This window comes from Ambystoma mexicanum, chromosome 12 (assembly GCF_040938575.1).
Source record: "Ambystoma mexicanum isolate Mex_15411 chromosome 12, UKY_AmexF1_1, whole genome shotgun sequence".
Lineage (NCBI taxonomy): Eukaryota > Metazoa > Chordata > Amphibia > Caudata > Ambystomatidae > Ambystoma > Ambystoma mexicanum.
Window position 1 is genome coordinate 1,069,493,003 of NC_090936.1, and position 22,278 is coordinate 1,069,515,280.

At 44.1% G+C, this 22,278-nt stretch overlaps 1 protein-coding gene across 1 annotated transcript in view; it reads right to left on the minus strand.

Annotated features, from left to right (window-relative positions):
- Positions 1–22,278, minus strand: part of EXOC4 (exocyst complex component 4) — a 2,700,837-nt gene that overhangs the window by 736,765 nt on the left and 1,941,794 nt on the right. The window contains exon 12 of the mRNA XM_069629625.1: positions 7,003–7,139. Within this exon, the coding sequence (XP_069485726.1) occupies positions 7,003–7,139 (137 nt within the window). The remainder of the gene's footprint in view (positions 1–7,002; positions 7,140–22,278) is intronic.

The window sequence follows — 22,278 nt, forward strand, 5'->3', positions numbered from 1 at the left end:
TTGAGGCAATCACATCCTGAATTATTATTTGTGAACACTTTCTTTTTATTTTGAATACCCTATCCCACACTCTTTCTGTAATTACTTGCTAGGAATTTGCAATAGGTTTTTCTTAGTATAGGCCTTTTTACTTTGACAAGACGCCACAAGGACAGCCTTATTTTTCATTTGATTTTCGATGGTTGCTTCCATTTTAGATTTCGGTTAGGCGTTTTTCCGCCCTGCACTTACAGTTAAATAAATTGTGATCACTTGTGTCTGTCTTTACTGTTGTCAACATCAGTTCCGTACAGATATCCATCTAAATTCCTACAATCAGCACACCCCACACTGTTCACCTATGCCCACAGGACTCTCTCCAGACCCCCCCCCCCTTGTACCTGCGCATGTTTGTTTCCTGTAGATTAGTAAATGTTCCGAAATCTTAATCGTTTGGGAAGGGCTGGGATCTGAAAATGCATCCTAACAGATCACACACCCTAGAACATTACAGAAAGGTAAGTCACATGGCGTTTGATCCACAGTGATTCAAGGGAAGTTATGTCACATGACCTTGACCACCGATGACATCAAAGAAAGTGGTATCACAGAAGTAAAAAAAAAAGAGCAAGCTTGTGATACAAAAAGGTCTGCCATGATATACCATGGGTGGGTTAATGATATGGCAGGGTATGCATGGCAAAACAAACATGGGTCAGGGGCACTACATTCATGTGCAAGTACAGTCCCATACACCATTTGGTGCTTCACACGCTAGGTCTGTTTCATACAGATGAAGCCTCCAATTACTAAGAAATGTCATCTAATACCATTGTATGTCACATATTCTTGGTATTTAGTTTTCCGTAAACGTAAGGTGCAGCCTCTCGTGTAGAGATGCTGCAATCATATCCGAAATCCAGCCTCACATCCTAGGTAATGCCCGAGATACGTTTTAGACTCACCCGGTACAGCCACACATGTGCAGATGCTGCCTTCCACCTATGATCCCAGACAGCCAACCAGCATTCAACTTTTAGGAAGAGAGGTCTGTGGTGTAGCGCCAGGTTCCCACTCCACTGCTCAAGGAGGAACTCTTCTGTTCTGCACCACACTGGATTTTACTCTTACTCTGCACACCACGCTGCAACACCCTGCTGATGTTGTGAGGCTGGGAGGAGAAGTTCCTGGCCCTTTTCACTTCCCTACCTCCGTAGTAACTAATAGGACACCTCAGAGGAGTTAGATGGGGGACATGGTGTCAGAAATGTCTAAAGTAAAGATGGCTTGGTTTATTTTTTGTACATGGTGTCTCCCCGGAGGTCTTCCTTTGGCCCCCCAAATGGAGCCCAAACTGTATTATCCAAGATAGCATGGGCCAGTTCCAGCAAATCATAGTTTATCATGATGCAGGACTTTGATTGTGTACTGGCAGAATGCATTGGAGCTATGACCAGCTTTGTGTAAGGGGAAGCGTGCGGTTCTTTCCTTTTCAATGAGGATTGTAGTGCAGCCCAAGAGACAATAAAAAAAAAAGTTGAATAAAGACTACTCTCCTGGGTCTTCTGCATCCGAGTTCTTGTTCCAAGTCTGGATTTGAGGAAAGCAGGAATGACGATTTATCAGCCCAATGCAGGAGTGCACCTACATGCCCTTGGATGGATTGGGGTAAACAATTGCTGGAGGTCCATTCTGCAGATCACAGAGCCTGTGGATGCACAGAGACTTGAGGCAGTCACATTGGGATACAGGGCAGCAGAGCTAGAAGCAAGGGCTCAGGAGCAGATCTATCCAATATCCACATGAAGATGTGGATTCAGGGGCAAAAGCACCCAGGAAGCTCTTGCCTATTTCCAGAGCCGAACATACAGGGCTGTACTATGAGAAGGGTTCCCGTTTCCTGCCCTAGGTCGTACGGGAGGTCAGCCACCCAATTCCTTCCCATTACTGAAACATTGGCGGGCTCTATGGCTCTAAAACCCTGCCCTTTCCAGATTGCAAAACCTGCAGGGAATATGGTTGATTGGCCCACAGCACCTCCGTTCCAACGAGACACACTACTGAGACCCTTAGGAAGTCGAGTAAGGATTCAAAGGCATGTGACTTTTCAGCAAAATCTAAAGACTTATTTCCCCTAGAATGGGGTGAAGAACATAGGATTTGGCCAGGCCACGCAGAACAGGGATGTCCAGGTCCTGCTGCTTTATTTATAGTGTGGACTTCTAGAGATCCACACTAACCCCTATTGGACAGGGGCGTCCACAGCGTCAGAAACATGTCCATCATGAAGAGAGGCCTCAAACGGAACGAGACACCCCTGAATTGGGCACCGACTGCGTGCAAGACAAATTCTGTGCACTGAAGAGGTGCAGAGCCATCTACAATATCATTCTAGGAGCTGGATGTCTACATCCGACATGTTATGAGTATGCAGACGTAGCTTTGAATTGGTACAGCGGAGTTAGGTGGTGACAGACTACACTTACAGCAACTTCAAATAATTCTTTGGTATACTTGAACTCATGGCCCAGAATGCAGGGCTTCTTTTTGGCCACAGCGCTTCAAGATGGTTCCCCATTCAAGTTATGGTGGAGGCCTCAGAGTAATCTGGTGTAATGATAAGTGGACACCTCTGCATTGCATCCTGAAAAAGTGGCATCGTGAAAAGGTCACCATGGAAATCAAGGGTTTTTCCTATTCCAATGAATGAGGAGTCTCAGAAGAACAGGTCTTCATGGATGTAGATTTGTAGCACATTATCAGCGAAGTAGTCAAAGATGATGCAAGATGGAATTTAGTGCCACCAACACAAACACCTGTGGTCTAGCCCATGCATTTGAGGTATGGAGAACGGGGCTCTGCAGGAAAAGCAGCTTCAGAAGTGGAAAAAGTAACATTCTTTAGAAGGAACGCTTGGGTTTTTCTTCTAGAAATTGCCAGATGGGGCTCTTCGGACTACGCAAGTGAAAACAAAGAGTTGGAAAACTAAAGCAGAATGTTTGGGCAGGACACAGGGAAGAGTATAGCTGTCACGCCGCGGCTGAGGGGCAGACATGGGCTTTCACGTCCCACCAGCCCGAGCTTTGGAAGGCCCGAGTAAAGCTCGGGCATCAGCTTGGGCCGTTAAAACCCATATCTTGCCCCCAGCGGGGGCGTGAAAGTTATTCGCACCCCGGTATTTCCCAGGGTGCGGATAGTCTTTTTTCGTTCGATTGGGTGATGAGCTAGCGCGAGCTCATCGGAGAAAAAAAAAAGTTCAGAAAAATAGTTGCCAGCATTAAAATAGAAAAGGCACCAAGTCTCTTTTCTGTTTTAAAGCATGTTCAAACATGTAAAACATGTTCCAAAATGGCTGCCGTCATCTGAAAAAGGACCTAGTCCCTTTTCTATTTTAATGGCGGCGGCCAGATGGGATGAGCATAGGGGACAGGAGGGCAAGGCTTTCGGTCAAAAAATGCCCTCCCTCTCTCCTTAAGAGAGGAACCGCCCTACCACCTATTCCGAAAAAAGACCAAAGCATGGCTACATGAGCAAGAATCCAGACACTACCCTGCAAATCTCCTGTACACTGTAAACCTGATGTACATTTTATGTATAGACTAAGTCTCGCAGTGAGCATCTTCCCCTGCATGGCTTGGGAGGAGCTTGTCCTGGGATGAGAGATTTCCAGGTTACAGTTTAATAAAGCTGTAGATGACAAGAGGTGGATCAACGCCGAACACCCCACTCATTTCACAAGTGCATGGAGCAGCAAAGGAGGTGTTCAAACGAGGCGTAAACCTTTTACACCTGGCTTACTTCCTCTTTGCCCACTCTGGGGATTGTAAGGTATGTGACAGCTGGAATGTGGGGACAAAATGAAAAGTATGTTCCCGCCATCACATTGTGCACTGCTTGTAAAACACATCAGCTCCGGATTTCAAGGGAATCCACCAGCTTTATAGACCTGCGAAAAGCTGGCAGATTCCACAGGAATAAATGTAGATGCCTCCCTGCCATGCACGCATGTGGCGGGTAGCACTTGCAAACATTTCCAAAATGAGGCTCAATGTAGCTCATAAAGGGTCTCTTGGAAATGACTGCACTCTAACCAAGTGAACACAAGAAGTGTCCCAGCACCACTTTAGCACAGGCGGAAATCTCAGGAGAACAAAACGTGCTCAAAGATCGGAATGGTTTGACAACACATTCCTTGACAGTACACCAGAGCAACAGTTATGGTGTTCTCTCGTGTAGAGGATCTTCCTAATATCCCCCAGATCTCTGGAAGAGTGAGGAGAGGCGACCTGACTAGAAGGGCACTCCCAATATTAGAAGACATGCTTCGGTTGCCTATCAAGGTGTGCCTTCAGTTAAGCTGCTCCCTTGAACTCGCTGCACTCTTTTCTGTGTGTGTGGCGTTCACAGCATAAGGGAATCAGTTAATATAGCATCTAAGACCAAGAGAGGGATCATCATCACAGGATAATGACCCTGACCAAGGTCTATAAGGTTACTAGCACATAATGGTAGTAGCAATACATGTTTGGGAGCTTTGGTACTTAAGTAAAAAACCACTAGTTTAATAATGAGAAGATAAATTGACAGACTTTGTTCGTAAATTAAATCTGGTTTGATTTTGAAATATTTAAATAACAAGCTTGTCTTCATACATTAAGCATTTCAACTGCGCAAACTTGGTTAAACTGGAGTGGGTTTAACATGAGCATGCATTAGGGGATGTGTATACGCTTCTTCTATAAGAAAGGTAAAGGATTTTCACATGTTTTAGCTTTCCCGTTTGTGTACCAATAGGATGCTGCTGTGAAAGTAACAGTTCTCTTGAAGTAGTGTCTTGTTGAAAGGCATGTTTCCTGGAAATTGCATTATTGTTTCCCTGTCTGCTTTTGAAGTCACAATGTTTAGAATGTAGTCAATACCAGTAGTTATTGCCTGTACTCGAAACATTCTGTTTGGCTCAGAGAAGGTCAATAACGATTTTAATGTCCTAATATGTTGTAGTGTGCAATCGACTCAGTTTTTAAACAACATTGAACTATTCGTATTTACGGAAAAACTTTAAAGTGAGCATTTGCATATTCCTAGCTTGCAAAATACAAGCTCGCTTTTCTAGTCCGATATCACATTCCGTATTTGTAGGCAGTTCAGCCCCCGATAAGAATACTTTCTATTCTAGGGGACATTATGTTTTCCGGAGGATAAACTAGGCTTCCTCAATAAAATGGTTGCCATTTTGAGAGAGTGGCACGTGTTTCCAATATCAACACAGGAGTATGAGAACAGACATTCAACCCTCGTTAGTAGTCCCTCTGTAGTTAGCACTTTGTTGCGGTCACAATAGTTGTGTGATGTGCTCCCTCCAACATTTAGTGATTCTCAGACACTACAACAGGAAGACAACTAAATAGTGGTACTATTTAGAACAGGTCTCTGCAACCTGCGGCTCTCCAGATGTTTGGAACTACAACTCCCAAGATCTCTCCCCATTGACTATCCAAGTCTGGGGTGACGGAGATGCAGTCCAAAACATGTGGAGAAGCATATGTTGCACACCCACGGCTTTAGCAAATATTCAATTTCTCATCAAGCCTTTGACATTTTTCTCAATGCTGCTCAGAAGCCAGCGCTTAAGTCGCAATACAAATTAGTAGAAATGGAAAGGGACCTTCATGCAGGAATGGGCAGCCTACCTGTAAGCACTACTGCAGGGAAAGGGACCTTCATGCAGGAACGGGCAGCCTACCTGTAAGCACTACTGCAGGGAACGGGACCTTCATGCAGGAACGGGCAGCCTACCTGTAAGCACTACTGCAGGGAAAGGGACCTTCATGCAGGAAGGGGCAGCCTACCTGTAAGCACTACTGCAGGGAAAGGGACCTTCATGCAGGAACGGGCAGCCTACCTGTAAGCACTACTGCAGGGAAAGGGACCTTCATGCAGGAACGGGCAGCCTACCTGTAAGCACTACTGCAGGGAAAGGGACCTTCATGCAGGAAGGGGCAGCCTACCTGTAAGCACTACTGCAGGGAACGGGACCTTCATGCAGGAACGGGCAGCCTACCTGTAAGCACTACTGCAGGGAAAGGGACCTTCATGCAGGAAGGGGCAGCCTACCTGTAAGCACTACTGCAGGGAAAGGGACCTTCATGCAGGAACGGGCAGCCTACCTGTAAGCACTACTGCAGGGAAAGGGACCTTCATGTAGGAAGGGGTAAGCACTACTGCAGGGAAAGGGACCTTCATGCAAGAGCGGGCAGCGTACCTGTAAGCACTACTGCAGGGAAAGGGACCTTCATGCAGGAATGGGCAGCGTACCTGTAAGCACTACTGCAGGGAAAGGGACCTTCATGTAGGAAGGGGTAAGCACTACTGCAGGGAAAGGGACCTTCATGGAACGGGCAGCCTACCTGTAAGCACTACTGCAGGGAACGGGACCTTCATGCAGGAACGGGCAGCCTACCTGTAAGCACTACTGCAGGGAAAGGGACCTTCATGCAGGAACGGGCAGCCTACCTGTAAGCACTACTGCAGGGAAAGGGACCTTCATGTAGGAAGGGGTAAGCACTACTGCAGGAAAAGGGACCTTTATGCAAGAACGGGCAGCGTACCTGTAAGCACTACTGCATGGAAAGGGACCTTCATGCAGGAATGGGCAGCGTACCTGTAAGCACTACTGCCGGGAAAGGGACCTTCATGGAACAGGCAGCCTACCTGTAAGCACTACTGCAGGGAAAGGGACCTTCATGCAGGAATGGGCAGCGTACCTGTAAGCACTACTGCCGGGAAAGGGACCTTCATGGAACGGGCAGCCTACCTGTAAGCACTACTGCAGGGAAAGGGACCTTCATGCAGGAATGGGCAGCGTACCTGTAAGCACTACTGCCGGGAAAGGGACCTTCATGGAACGGGCAGCCTACCTGTAAGCACTACTGCAGGGAAAGGGACCTTCATGCAGGAATGGGCAGCCTACCTGTAAGCACTACTGCAGGGAAAGGGACCTTCATGCAGGAATGGGCAGCCTACCTGTAAGCACTACTGCAGGTGTCTTTGTACTCTTGGAGCTTCACGCACACCATGTTGAGGAACTGGTCAGAATACGCACTCAGGTCATGCATCAGGTTCATGAGGTCCTGCACCGTCTTCTCCACAATGACCGTGCTCTGAAAAAAGAAAAAGGGATTCAATGTGGACTATCCTCACAACTAAATCCGCAAGAAGACGACAACACGACTTGGATCTGTGCAATCAAAAGGCAAAACACTGGATCGATGTTTTCACCTAAACCTGCAAAGGAAAGTCTCAAGGTCAAGCAACATCATAAAATTAAGGATAATGGAATGCAACAGCGCCTATAGTATGGACAGACACCTTAGAACATTGATCTACGGGTGCATGGGATATAATAGTTTTTTAAACCTTGTGTTTAAGAAATGTCATTTGAAATATTAACAGTGCTTAAATTTTGTGCTCCGATAAATACTGACAATTTAAAAATATTGCTCCTAAAACATCATCGGAAATCATTGATGTGGTGGAGATCGGCAAATCAAATATAGCCAACTTTTTTAAGCGCTTAAGTGAAAGGAACAGAGAAAGATCATACAGTGATTAACCCAGCAATGCAGCTGAAAACTGTGTGGGCATGTGCTGCTCACACAAGCGAGATAAGACTCTACGATCACAGAAGCCCAACACAAGAGAGCTTTACAGCCACATGTTCAAAGGTAAGAAGTGGGTAGCCAAGTGGCTGCAGTATGAAATAACGAGTTACCGGCCCTGTGAAATAAAGCGTGCAGCATCGTGCTTTAAAATGTGAAGTCATTCTTTAACATTGCTTCCAAATTTCACGACAGAAGAAAACGGAATGGACTACATACACTCACAGAAAGTGAGGAAGCAGTTGGTTTGAATACCCTTTCAGGGCTACACCCCCAGTCCTCCAGGCTCTCCTCCTAGTCCTTCCTCACCACCACGTGGCCACAATATTATTTTTTAAACATAGCTTAGAACGACCTTATATGTGCCATTATTATTACATTACTGCATTATTGTTTTGTCTCGTGTCTGTGAACAACATTGTGGGGGGGGGGGCGATTAGGTCACTGGCTACTGTGGTTTACAACCATTCGTTCGCCAGATGTTTTGGTCTACAACTCCCAACAAGCATATCCAATAGTAAGGGGTCATGGGAGGCATAATCCAAAACACCTGAAGAGCTGCAAGGTCTCCTGCTGTGACTGACAGCCATGGAAAAAGTTACCCCTGAAGGTGTGACTACAACTAGGACATTGAAATGAAGCCTAACCAGCAGGAGATTACAGTATTTCCGATGTATAGGACAATGTCCAGCATGCAGGAGTTACTACTCAAGAACCAGGAGTTGGTAGCATATAGCAGGCAACAAATCTAAATTGAGCACGAGATCCAAGCAATGGTACTTTTTCTATCGAGCTTAATAGCAAAGGTTTTTGGCACGTCATTTTTTAAAGAACATTCTTCTATAGGACTCCAAATTCAGTGATTTAAAAATTATAATAATTAATAAATAAAAAATGAAGGGAAACTTTTCTAAACCAGTTACTAAAATGATGCACAGTAAAAGCGAAGTCAACAAACGGGTTTCTGCTCAGTATTAGGACTACGATCAACGCCAGACTGAAGTGGTGCAAAAACAGAAATGGTGACGATTTATTGCATGATTTCTTCATTTTCAAAAAGGCCACTAAAACATGTGAAGAAGAAGCGCATTTATGGGAACTGCAAATGGGCAACGCAGGCGTAATGTCACATGCACATACGTGTGGCACCATTTGCCTTGAAGTCCAAAATGGCTCTTGGTAGAATATTTATGGATGCCAATTAAGGGTAAGCTCGGGGTACCATCGGCTACACCCCTGGAATTCTCCTTGGTCCCCCCTGGCATGGCCTCAGACCCCTGGCCTACTGGTCATCACATTGTGTTCAAAAAGTGATTTTTTTTTTTGCTCAGTGAAAAACACTGTGGGCCTGAAACGAATCACTTTGTTTTCGGCACTAAGTGGGTTTGGTCCCATTCACCAATACACAGAATTAGAGCCATCGCTACAGGTTATTCCCGAAGGAGTGCAAGCTTTACGCTTGGGAAAAAGGAAACTAAAGAGGGGACTTCCTTCTTCCGTGTTTGAACGGGTCAGTTTAAGCACACCATGCCTGTTTGCAGTCTGCTTAAATGTAGTTTGTTTCTTAAGTGTGACACTTCATTGCAAACTTTGTAGACACTTATCTGTACATACTTTTGTACATTAAGAAATTACATTTTCCATCTGCATCCCATAAAATAAAATTATACTAGTTTCACTAAACAAAAATTGATAAAGATGATTTACATTTTCATATTGACAGATAATGTATTCGGTGTTTTGCATATCTGCCTTAACCCCAAAACTGGTTCTGCTAATTAAGAACACAATGCAGTAATCTTAATGAGTTGGTGTAAAACTAAAGCCAAGATGGTAGGAGATTGTGTCTCCTGGGTAAACTGTGGGTGCAAATCCCAGCACCTCCCCTTCACCAGCATGGGCCAGCCTAGATAGAATACTTTACCTCATAGAGCCTCATTTCCCAAACCTTTCAAATTGAGATTACAATGTTTTCAAATTGAGATCACATTGAGGTGATTCAGTTCAGTTTTCACTATAAAAAAGCAAGCGAGCTGCATGCATCTTTCATCTAGCACAGAAGGACTGAGATGATAGCACGTGGGTGACTGAGGCTGCACTTGGCATTTCATCACAGCACCTGGGCTTGTGTGGCTGTAGCTTGCATAAGATCGCGCTACACGGCATACAAGGCCTAACATGGAATAAGGTGGCACAAGTTGGGTGTATGGGGTTGTACTTAGCATTGTGGGGGAAAGATTGGAATTGGAAATTTGATGTACTCCCCTGCCATGTTCAACTGCCATGTTAAAACAACTGTTTTTTGCTTGTGCAAGGTGAGGCGTCAAACATTACTGTGCATGTGTTTGTGATGAAGGCTCTTCTAGCGTGTAGCTATGCTCGCCATGACATCTCTTGCTTCTGACATGTTTCCCTTTTGGCATATGTAAGCGCATGGGTGTAATTTGTCCCTTTAGAAATGTGTATGGGCGGGAGCGATCAGAAGTGAGAAGGGTGCGAACCATGCTCGTTCTTAATGCCCTGTATGGGTGTAATTATAGTGGGGAGTGAGGGGGACAGGTTCCCCCAACTTTTGTGGCATGCCTTTTTGTCCCCCCCCCCCATCTTTTGGTGGGATGGCCGTGGTGGGGGGGGCACATTTTGGCCGCTGCATTAATTGATCATGTAATGGGACAGATTGAGCCTAGCTGGGGTGCCCTGCCAGGCTTGCGCTGTCTCATTACATAATGCAGAGCTGAGCTCAGCTGCTTGTATATTTGTTGGAGAACTGGGCTGCGAGCTGACCCTAGTGAGGGGGCAAATATGGACAATCACATTTGGTGTCAAGGGAGAATCCAGCATTGTAAGAGCGAGGGGTTAGGTGAGTCAGGGAATGCAGTGCGTGTAACAGTTTCATTCACACCCCCAAACCGCCTAACCCTGCCCCAATCTACTTTTTTGTTAACATTAGTGACAGATGACATTTTTACACATAATAAATATAAAACTGCAGAATCATTGCAGATGCAGGAAAGCCATCTATTAGACCTCTGTCCTGCCTCTCTGGGGCAAAATACATGGAAACCTCCTAATTTGCATATGGATTGCACCAACAGTAGTGACTTCACAGAAAAGGACATTGCAAGGAGCATCATTAGTCTTTGATACGTAGAGGCACCATGGAAGTGACCTTAGAATAAGTTGCCATAAGTAAGCCAACTGGCAAATAACTGTGGTGTACAATACCTACTTTGCACTATTGTTATATATGGAGCAACTCTATAGTCATTGGGCTTTTTCATGATATATTAACATGAGCTTTGAAATTAATCAGAATCACGTACAGAGCTTCAGATAAGACACAATGATTAAATTAATTGCCCAGGATCACACACTTTGGTTAAATGGTGAAACTGATTTAAGCAACTGTGCATATCTTCCCAGGTTTAGTTGATATAGATATTTATTTAGGTTTTGCTTTACGTTTCATGTGCTTAAATAGTTATTTCTGGCAATACCTTGAAGCAAACCACATTACATAATAAGGTAGCCTTTCATAGTAAACGAACTGTACACTACATACATTGACATAGAAATATGTTGAGGAATGAAAATATTGCTTTAGTTTTATTCTCCCCATCCTGAATGCAAAGTCACAAAAGCATCATGCAGATTAACAGGAGTCTCACAAATCCCCTTTGGGTTTTAAGCCATAGTCATTATTTCATATAACATGCAATATTATGCACCCTTCTCACTTCTGATCACTCCCGCCCATACACATTTCTAAAGGGACAAAAGTCCCTGCTAATAGTCGGCCCCTCCCTCTCATCAGTGACTAGTGGCTCACAGTATAATGCTCGGTTGACACAGAGCAATGTGAGAACCCTCTGCTTGCTGGAGCTCCTTGGAACATTGTTCTGGCAGCGGGACACATGTACCGTTCGGAAAGTATAGGGGGCCTGTTGCCAGGACAATAAGCATGCTGAGCAGGAATTGCTTGGCACACATTGTCCTACCAGTTGGACACCCTTTCCTTTGGGCACCCCCTATGAGGTGCCGAACGGGAGTGGCATCCCACTGACAAATGCCCCGGCCTGACCTCCTGCTCAGTACGCTACTGCTTGGGGTCATTTGAACACAGGAAAACATACCTTCATTAAAATGAGTCAGACTGTTGCAAGTAATTAATGAAATCAGAATAAGCAACCTAATGTGCTGTTTCAAAATCTTGCAGGCATCCATTTTGTATTACGGCTATATGCTTGTTTGAATCGGTGCCCTGGTGGCATAATCAAACACCAGCTCCCTTCCGGCTGCTTGCAGACCCTCATTAGGTGGGGGGAGAGGGGGTGCAGGCTTTTGTACTGTTGTCAATGCAATGCAGTGAATTCTAAAGACTAACTGCAGTGTTATACGTTTCAGAAGACTGGAGTGTCTTTAGAATTAAATTTTTAAAGATACGCCACCAGTCTTATGAAATGTTTAACAGATCATTGGCCATGGACTCTTGTGGTGTAGTAGTTTAAAGTTCTCCCTCGGAGCCACCGTTCGCCCTTCCTCCAACCTGCTCCTTTCTTTCAGTTGTCATGCCTCCACCAACATTTTCAGCAAAGTTACTCGACTGTGTAAGCGTGTTTTAGGCTCCCGCTTTCTTAGGAAAAGCAGCGTTGGCAGATGAAAGTCATCATAATCTAAATGCCTGCCTCAGATCTTGTGTGAATCTTTGAGGAGTATATTGAACTTCACTAAATTTATCACGTTATGCTGTCCTCCCGGATACCAACTTCGTTTTTACATGTTAGACAGTGTTATCAAAGACTTGTATAGTGGGGGTTTGTTCCCTGCTTGCAACATAGTTTCAGTAGGATTTCTTGCCCTGTCTGGACCGCCCCTTCCATTGAAATGCATGTATTTTGTTTGGTTATTAGAGAATGTTGCACGGAGGGAGAGGATTCTCACTTGCACCAAAGTCTTGTGCTGTTGTTGGTTTATTCGTGTCAGTTCTGGGACTGGTATATAGAGTGGGTGAATACAGTTTTGTATGCAGATCATCTGCAGGATTATCATTATACGCATGAAGTCTTAAATCTATCCTTGACTGTTAATAGTTGACATGTTATTGGAGGTATTGGGAATTAGTTGGTTTGGCCTTAACCTTGCCTTTTACAGAGGGACGTTTTCCCAATCCATCATGGTGACAATGGTGCTGGGAGCTAATTGGTTAACAAATTATCTTCAAGGCTCAGCAGGCATTCTAAACTGCCTTTCATCAGCCAAGTTCGAACAGGAAGGTCCTGTGTAGGTGGAGTTCCAGTTTTCAGGCCAAGGTCATATTTTACCGGGTTTTCAGGAGAAGAAGAAGTGTGAGAGTCTCAGTAAATTCTGAGCATCGAGGGACAAGAGAACCAGATTGATTGGTGGGAGTGCAGTGTATCAATTGCTAGAAAAGCAGTGACGAAAAGACTGTTTGTTTAAAGTTAACTTTATGTATTTCTTTCTTCTTGGAGAGACTTCCTCGTTTGTCTCTACAGAGAAAAAGGAGCTCTGTGTTGATTTGGAAGCGTTATGATAGCGCGCATGAACAGTCATTCTAAACAAAGACTTTAAAGTAAAGGTCTGACGAAATTAGTGATAGTAACAGTACTACTGAAGTAAGGTTTACTTTGAAGCCGAATGTCGGCAACTTGGAGAGCAACTGATCTCTGCATTTTAATTTGTGCCTGACGTTGAATAGCGTCTCCACAGCTGTTCCTTGAAATAAATGCCTCGGCTCAAGTAGCGTTTCTCCCATCACGTACTCGCGGCTAAGGTCAGCGATGTGCATTTCTCACAAGAGACGCTTACTGTTTCATGCATGTGGCAATGTTCAGTGCTGGTTGTTTTTACTAGAAATGTGTTAGTGTTGCATGCATGTGGTTAATTGAATGCCGTAGTGTCTCCTCATTTAAAATCTGTCAATTTGCTACGTTATTGAGCATGAGTAGAGACTCTTGGTCATAAAGCAATTAAAGTCTGAAAAAAGAACTTGAATATAAGTTCAAATCAATTTTATAATTGAAGGTGTAAATTAGATGCAAAGGAAAGAAATATAAGAATAACTTTACTAGTAAAGAAGGCAACATAAAACACAGCAAGTCAACTGAAAGAAACCGTTCTAAAAAATAATCAATCAATCTGCAAGAGGTTACTGAACTCAAAGCCAGGTTATTAAGACTCAAACAGTGAGTGACTCCAATCAGTTTCCTAAGGAACTTCCATTTCTCCAGTTTAACTTGCAGAGATTAACAAGTTTTAAGTACAATTCCAATCCAGGAAGAGTTCTTACTGGGAATAGGTTGGTTGTCTTCACTACCTTCAGAACTGATAATTCCTCCGAGCCTTCAGAGGAGGGATACAGGTACATGTTTTTAATAAGGGAATTGTGCTCGGAGGGTCAGGGGTTAAAGGTGAAAATGAACGTGTTTGTCCTTAATTACTCCCTGCAGATTTCTGCCTAGCCAGGAAGCAGAAGTTTGTTATTTTCTCTACTTCCCCTTGAGGGTGTTTGTTTTTTAGCGGATTTTCAAAACAGTTGTTGGCCATACGCTTTGGGGGGTCTGTGGGGTTCAGTAGCTCCCACGGATCAGGACCAGACATTATGTCCTGTTGCTTACTTTATACTAATACATTGTTCACCAATCCACCAGAACAGTCAGTGGTCATTTTTCCACGACCGGTTTGGTGCCTCATACGTCAGATTCCTGCTGCTCTGTGGGCAGGTCCAAGGGTCGCCTGCGCTCCTCCCGGTAATTCCCATGGGCCCAAGAGAGACTAATTCATCAGAGGGAAAGCTCGCCAGAGCACCTGGAGACTCTGGGAGGGCTGACAGAGAAAGTGCAGAAGAAAGTGCGAAAAAGTGCCGACCGAAAATCGTGGGTTGGTAAAACACATGTAATTGTGTCAGTGTATTGCTTTTCAAGTATTGTTAGAAATGGATTGGGGTAAATGTTTGTCTCTGAAATTTGAAGTCTGTTGTGAGCATCCAAGGATACAGGAGGGAAGTGCTCTGCCTATAGACCGGTTTATCTGAATAAGGAAAAGCAAAAAGCGATTGGCCACCGCAGATTAGAACAAAAAATGTAAAAGCAGCGCATCCATGCACCCTACTGATTTAAGATAACATGAGACTGCTGCGTCAGTCGGAGTAGTGTAGTATGGATTAGGGCCTAGGGCGAATGTGTTCTGTATGAGTGTCAAGAAAATATTAGGATGAAAGGCCTGTGGTTGTCTTAGTTAAAACCTATACCTTGATACTTGAAAACCTAAATGTGCAACTCAGTTGCAACTCTGCTTTATATTTCACACTCTTCTCTAACCTAGTACGAGAGCTGCAAAAGGCTTTGTTTCTACCAATTGTGTGTCTTGTCTTTGACCCTTAACTACCCAGGTTTCTGAAACAAAGCTGAAATACTGCTCTTCATTGTGGGATGGGGGAATTCAGGCTATAAACTACCGGTCATCTGACCAACTCTTGCGAGTGTCACTGAAATTTCTGTACTGGGGAGGAACGGGGACCAGGTAGTAATAACAGAGCCTCTGATTAGACGTGGCTGAGCTGTCAGTTATAAGCCATACCCAGGACAACAGTTACGGGACACAATACCGTCCCAATGCAAACAGAGTTAGGAATGGACCTGTATCCGTAATAAGTCATACCTCGTTTTACCCCCGTGAGAATGGGTTCAGGGCAGTCTAGATAAGCACCACATCCTCCTAAAGGAAGTCCAGTACACTTCATGTTTACTCACTATTCGCCCCAAAGTATGCAGGTACATGGATTCATGGCATGACTATACACAGAGTGAGTCACCTGGACACTTCCCCCAGGAAGGCACATTTGACTTAGTCAAAATAATGAATTTACTGAAGGCATTAGAAAAGAAAGGTGCACACCAACGGCAATGGGACAGTTATCTAGATTGGTATACCAAAGCTTCTTAGAGACATACCGAGTCCAAGACCCAGGCACTGAATGACACTCAAAAATAGATCCAGGAGCAAGTTAAATCCCTGAAAACCGAGTACTCCAACCTAAAGGTATGGGCCCACAAAGCAGGGTACAAACAATGAAATCCTGTAATCCAAGGAGTCCCCATTAAAGTAAAGTCCTGAAGACATTTTGGTCACTTACAACCCTGCCATTTTAAATGTTACAGCCAACCAACAAATGGCTAGCCTAGACTCTACCCAACCGCCAACTTTTTAGTCCACCCCAATAAACCCTATGGTCGGCCCGTTCACCCCTCAAATACAAGAGCAGATCGCCAAACTTTTTTTGCCTTCCTCAGGCATGTTTGAAGGGTTTCTGAATTTGACACCCAATACCAGTGCTGGGGCTTTGCCACTTAGAAAACTCCCAGGAAGAGGCAATACTTTAGTTACTGTTTATGCCACCTGGAGCGCTACCAATTTGTTTAATATTTTTCTGAGATTTCCAAAAATACAAGACCCTGTTAAATTGCAGGAGGAACCTCAGGTCATAATAGATTGCTATGACCACACTTGAGTAATTTGAATCAATTGTTGAGAGCAGTGCTGCCCACAGATACATTTACCTTGCTCAAAGTTTTGTGCCAATTGGCCAGATGAAGAACCTGCCATGTCTAGGAATTTAAAAATGTGTATTAATAGAATGTTATAAACTACGACTCAAATCTGTCCTTGAAATACTGATTGGTTTAATATAAATGCATGAGCTAAACCAGGAGCTCAGGTGTCCTCCTTTTTTAGGGGGCTGAGTTGCAGAAGGACTAAACTATATATAACAGTGGGAGTGCCACAAACCAGCTACCCGTCCTTGCACACGGAGGTGTCACACAGCCACAATCAAAACATTCATATAGCTGACAAAGCTAATATAGACAGGGGGTACCAAAAGATGTAAAAAGAAAAACATTTTAATATTATCTAATAAACCTTCGTACAAAACACAAAACAATTTATAAAAGACCAAAATAATGAGTCGGTAAAGTCAAGTAATGATAACACATGAGAAAGACCTGCCTTTCACAAATCAGTCTTGGCAGATGAACGTGAGGTTAGTACTTCCATGTGAGTGAATATACATCTTTAACAATCATTATCTTCTTTCAACATTCTTTCTTCTCATTATTAGCATGTCTACAAAAAATGTTGTGTCTTTTGGTACCGCTGTCTATATTAGCTTTGTCAGCTATATAAATGTTTTGACTATGGCTGTATGACCCCTCCGTGTACAAGGACGGGTAGCTGGTTTGAGGCACTCCTCCTGTTATATATTAATATAAATTCATGCAAGCGAGCCAAGGGAGAAAATCCTGTGGAATATCTCAAGCATTTGAAACAAAACTTTGAACAATGCTCTCGGATTGTTGATGTAGCCCACATAGCACCTCAAGCTGTGGTGGCTCGGTACGTTATGGGTCTGCAACTTAAGGTAGCTAAAAGAATTAATGCAGTATTAATAGGAAGGGGAGCCACATGACTTTCAGGTTGTCGTGGAGACACTTGTCACTCCGTGTTGATCTATTCGATGTACCATTGTTGAATCCCCACCTGATTCTTTTTGCTGATGGGTCTTGTATTCGCGTCCCTGAAACTGGGGAATTGGTCTCTGGTTATTCTGTATGCACTCTTCATGCTGTTGTAGAATCATATTGATTACCTATAGCAAAATCAGCACAAGTTGCTGAACTCGTGGCTCTCACCCATGGTTGTTGTCTGGCCCAAGATAGATCGGCTACGATCTATACAGACTCTAGGTATGCTCACGGGGTGCTACAAAATGTCTGAGTCCTCTGGAAGCAGCGTAGCTATTTAACATCTATGTGCACCCCAATATTAAATGGAAAATATATATCTGCTTTATTGAATGCATTGCTACTTCTTGCAGTTTACAATAGCTACAGCTGTAAGGGACATGATCCCTCACAGCCATTTTGCAGCTCAAGGAAATAAACTAGCAGATGGTGCAGCTCGCTCATTGTCCTGAAATGGGCCCCTAGCTCCTAATACATTTCTTGTTTGTGTTGCCGTTCCACTGTCACCAATCACTTGCCTTTCCAGTCTGGCAATTCTCCAAGATCAAGCCCCAGAAGCGGAAAAGGTGACCTGGATTCAACAGGATTGTAAGTTAGGAGTAGATTCCTTGGTTCTATGTGATTTTACCTACAACTTTTTATTCGAGGCATGTTTTACTGTAACCAAATCACTGAAAAAAATATCAATCTTTTAATCATTTTTTATTTGTGGGGGCTCACCTGCCCCCTCAAGCCTGTTTCCATAGGCCCCCCCACCTGTTTTAATCCCTTACCCCCCGACCCCAACATATATATATTTTTTAATTAGGGATTTTTTCTGTGATTTGGTTTCGGTAAAAAATCCCTCGACTAAAACGTTTGCTAAAACCACTGGATACGATTCCCTCTGGCGCTCTGCAGATAGCCACCTGGTCACACCTAATGTACTTCTCACCTTCCTGATCTGTGAAGCTCACAGCATAGCCCATTCAGGTAAAAATGCCAGGGACATCATTTAGGGGTCGACAGAGGTCGCAACAGCGACCTCTGGGGTCTCCCTCGCGACCTCTGTCTTATTAAAAAACAAAAAAAAAACCTTTTTTTTTCTTTTTTTCGTAATGCAAGCTCCTGGACTGTGGCCAGCACCATGTGGCTCTTTACTTCTGGAGTGGCTGGCTTTCTTGTTCAAAGCAGGGGAGGAGCCACTCTCGGAACTGGTGAACACAACAAGTAAAGTATGAGGTCGGCAGAGGGACTACCAGAGTCCCAGAAGAGTGCACACGCTCAAACATGGATATAAACGCACTTTGGTAGAGAGGGTCATACACTGAGAGGAACACAAGAAAAGGTTGCTGGGCTGAATCAAGGTGATCCTTGCGTGCTGTGCAATGCCCTGGGTGAGTCTATCCGTTGTTGCTCTGCAGGCTAGTGGGCGGGGGCAGCTGGCTGCGCCGTGTGTTGGTGCGTAATAGCCAGCTCATGCTGTATGTGCTACAAGCACGTGGCTCTCAATAGGGCTATTAGGAACATATTCTTTGCAATTGAAAATAAATCCATCCTCCCTGCATGTCTACAGATCCCCGGCCACTACTTTCATATGGTAGACTTCGAGAGGAGCATCCACCAGACGTCCACCAAATCTACAGTGAAACCTAAAAATAGCATTCGCTATCTGCTGCAAAGAATGTAAGCTCTTAATGTTTTGGTGGTTTTGTTACCCTGTTATCAAGAACCTTATGGGCAACATCCTCAAGGTCTATACCGCCGACTTTAATTCAACTGCGGTCCCTGTTAATCACCATTACTTTTTTTCTTGGAACCATTGCGCTGCAGATTTTTGAACCAACAATATTCTTCGAAGGTGAGCAGTCCTTATTTTACTGCATTCTCATTGTACGAGAAAATGCCTCTATTGCGTGAACAACCGGATAGGAACCCTAATGGTCACAATCCTGGGAGCATATCCGCCCATGGTCTGCATCCATCTGTCCACATCATTAATTAACAAGTTAAACTGGATGGGCAATAATGCTTTAATTTCTCACTCCACAGGACATGTGGCCCTTCTCTGTTGCCTCCATTTGCAGCCATACCTGACTATCATGGTAGTCCCTGTGCATATCCAGATTAGCTTTATACAGATCTGTTGGGTAAATATCTGCCATGCGCCTTTCCAGATGACTGAGAATGTTGATCATTAGTATCTCACAGACGATACATATGGTAACGATACATCCTTGTATGAAATGTACATCACATTATAGTGATATCGTAACCATATTTTTCGTAGTGTACAATGCTATGTGATGCCACTTCCTGTTTTGTCAATGGGTGAAAGGTCGTGTTCCATTGCTTCCCGTGATATCACTGTGGGGCGGGGTCTAATGATATCACCTCCTGTGATGTCATCAGGGGTCAAGGGTCGCGTGATGTCACTTCCGCTACCCCTGGCATTTTGGTGAAATGACGTCCCTGAAAAATGCTATGATTGCATCAAGATTGGATGGCTCTTGGTTTAGATGAAGGGTTATTATGAAAATTGTGTCATATGTCTAACATATAATGTTGGGAGTGCAGTACCCATGAGGATGTCTGCATGCCCTTTACCAGAAGGTCCATTCTTGTACATGCAGACATAATTTATACAGCTCGCCGCCTGCATGAGCTTTATTTGTTGCTTGGTTCGTCTTGACATATTTTCTGGATGGGTGGAGGCATACCCAGGTAGAAAAGAAGACGCTGTCACTGTGGCAAGAAAGTTTTTAACAGAGTCAATACCTCGGTTTGGATTGCCTCTCAGTATAGACAGCAACTGAGGTATGCATTTTACTGGTCAAGTTATTAAAGAAGTGTGCAAAGCTTTAGGAATAACAACAGTTCCATTGTCCTTATCACTCGAGGTATTTAAGTTGAGGCAGTCTAAAGTATGTAAAGAGACAAGATTGAAATGGCCCCAAGCCTTGCACCTGGTTCTGTTTGCCATGCACAATAATCCCCAGCATAAACAAACTGTCTGCCCATGAAAGCCTCACTGGTCACCCTATGAGAATGGGAACTCCACCCCCACCTTCAAAGTCTGCCATTAGAGGACAATGCAATACACCAATATTGTTAATGTTGATTAAACCGTCCGATTTCTCCATGTTCAGGTCAGTCAAGCCCTGCCTGAACCTCGACACCCTCTACAGCTAGGACACTGGGTCCTGGTGAAGGTTCACCATTGGAAATCTGTGCTCCAGCCTTGGTGGCATGACTTATTCAAGGTCATCCTAACCACACACACTGCAATGAAGTGTGCTGGCCTCCTGGCATGGATCCATATAGGACATTGCCGCAGGATTGCCACCCCAACGGATGGCACCACCTCCGCTACGACCAATCTTCCTAGGTTTGACACCAGTTCCACCACTCCAACACTGGTGATGCTGCCAATTATTTGCCAATGTCAGGCTCTTCCAGTGTTGCTGGAATGTAACGGCCAGTACCAGAAGGCTAGGGGCGCAGCCCTCGATTACCCAATATGCGCACGTGCAGAGGAAGGATCTGCAGCTTCTGAATATCTACCACACAGGGAGGTACCTGCGGAAGCTATTGCTAGGGCTCTTTTATTAGATGGCCGAAGTACGGGAAGAGACGACCCCGATTCAGACCTCACTGTTGACATGCCACCTTCAGTGTCTGAGCTCTCTGGACCTCTCAACGCAACCTTCAAAAGATACGCTTTGCGATCTGTGGAAGAGCTCCTGAGAGTCAAACTGGCAACTGGCCAAGGAACTAGAATCTGGATTTGTACCTTCAACAATGATAAACCTCCCTGAGGTGGCAGTGCACTGGCAGAGAGTAGACGCCACCACTGTTGATACACCGATATCTGAAAGTTATGGCCCGTGCTGGTATCATTTGCTGGTCATTCCTTTTGTTCCAATGACGCTCATATGCACGTGGCTCTGGTACCTGGGATACTTGTAGTTTGGACCTTTAGGTGGAACTTTCGATTCTAAACTGTGGATTGAGGATTTCTTTGCTCAGTACCCGATTCCTGGTGGAACTTTTGAACGTTGATTTGTACTTGCTGCAAATTCACACAGCCTATAAAACTTTGAACTGGAAGTTTTGGTCCAGCAAACTTATTTTACTTGTGTCGTGCACCTTAGCTGCCTTGATAAACTAAATCTAACTTTGTCTTGAAGGCACACACTTTTGTGCTGGTGCTATGCCCGGATTGCTGAAATCGGACATTTGAGGATTGGACCTAGTGTACACTATGTCTGGGTATATTTCTTTATCATTGTGATATTCAGAATATTGATGTATTATTACTTGACCATGACTGATGCTCGTCGCACCACTTGTCATGAAAATGACAGTCTTTCTGCACATCCCTGGGTTCATGATAAAAACACTTGTATCTCTCCTGGCAGTATGCCTGCATTTTCAATCTTACTCATTACTGGGTATGTGCCCATTTGCCACATGACTTATCCTCTAGGTTCCCTATTGCACCCATCCCCTTTCAATGGGGGGAGGTTTCTTTGGATCTCAAGTTGGTTACTGTGACGAATTGAGGGAATTCATCCATTATCCTGTGGGATGTTCTGACCCACTGGCTCTACCCTGCAACATCACAGACCACGCTGCCAAAACCTATCATTGGGCTGCCCACGGAGTGAAAAAGAACTGCTTGAAAAGGCAGTGCTGCATTGCCAGGAAAATCCAGAAGTGCTTAAAATCCGTTTTCCTTGGCTGTTGAAAGTGCAAAATCATGATTCCCAAACAGCAGAGAAGATCCAACATCCTTGTGGGGTGTTCAACATCTCCTTATTTAAGGAATCCCCATAAGCACAATGTCAGGAGAAACACCTTTCATCATAAAAAAAATCCACATTCAAAAGGTGCTTGCTTGGAAAAATACACCTGCGTCCTAGCTGTCATTTCTTATACTGTCATTTTAAAACTTGTGTCTTAAAATCAAATTGTAGAAAAGAAGAGACTTGCCATCAAAATCAATATGGGTTGCTACAATTCAATTTCTATGTTTTAAAAAGACTGGAATGAAGAGATTTGTGTGTATATTTATAGAAAATGTAAATTGTATTTTAGAAAAGACCATTTTAACCAGTGTT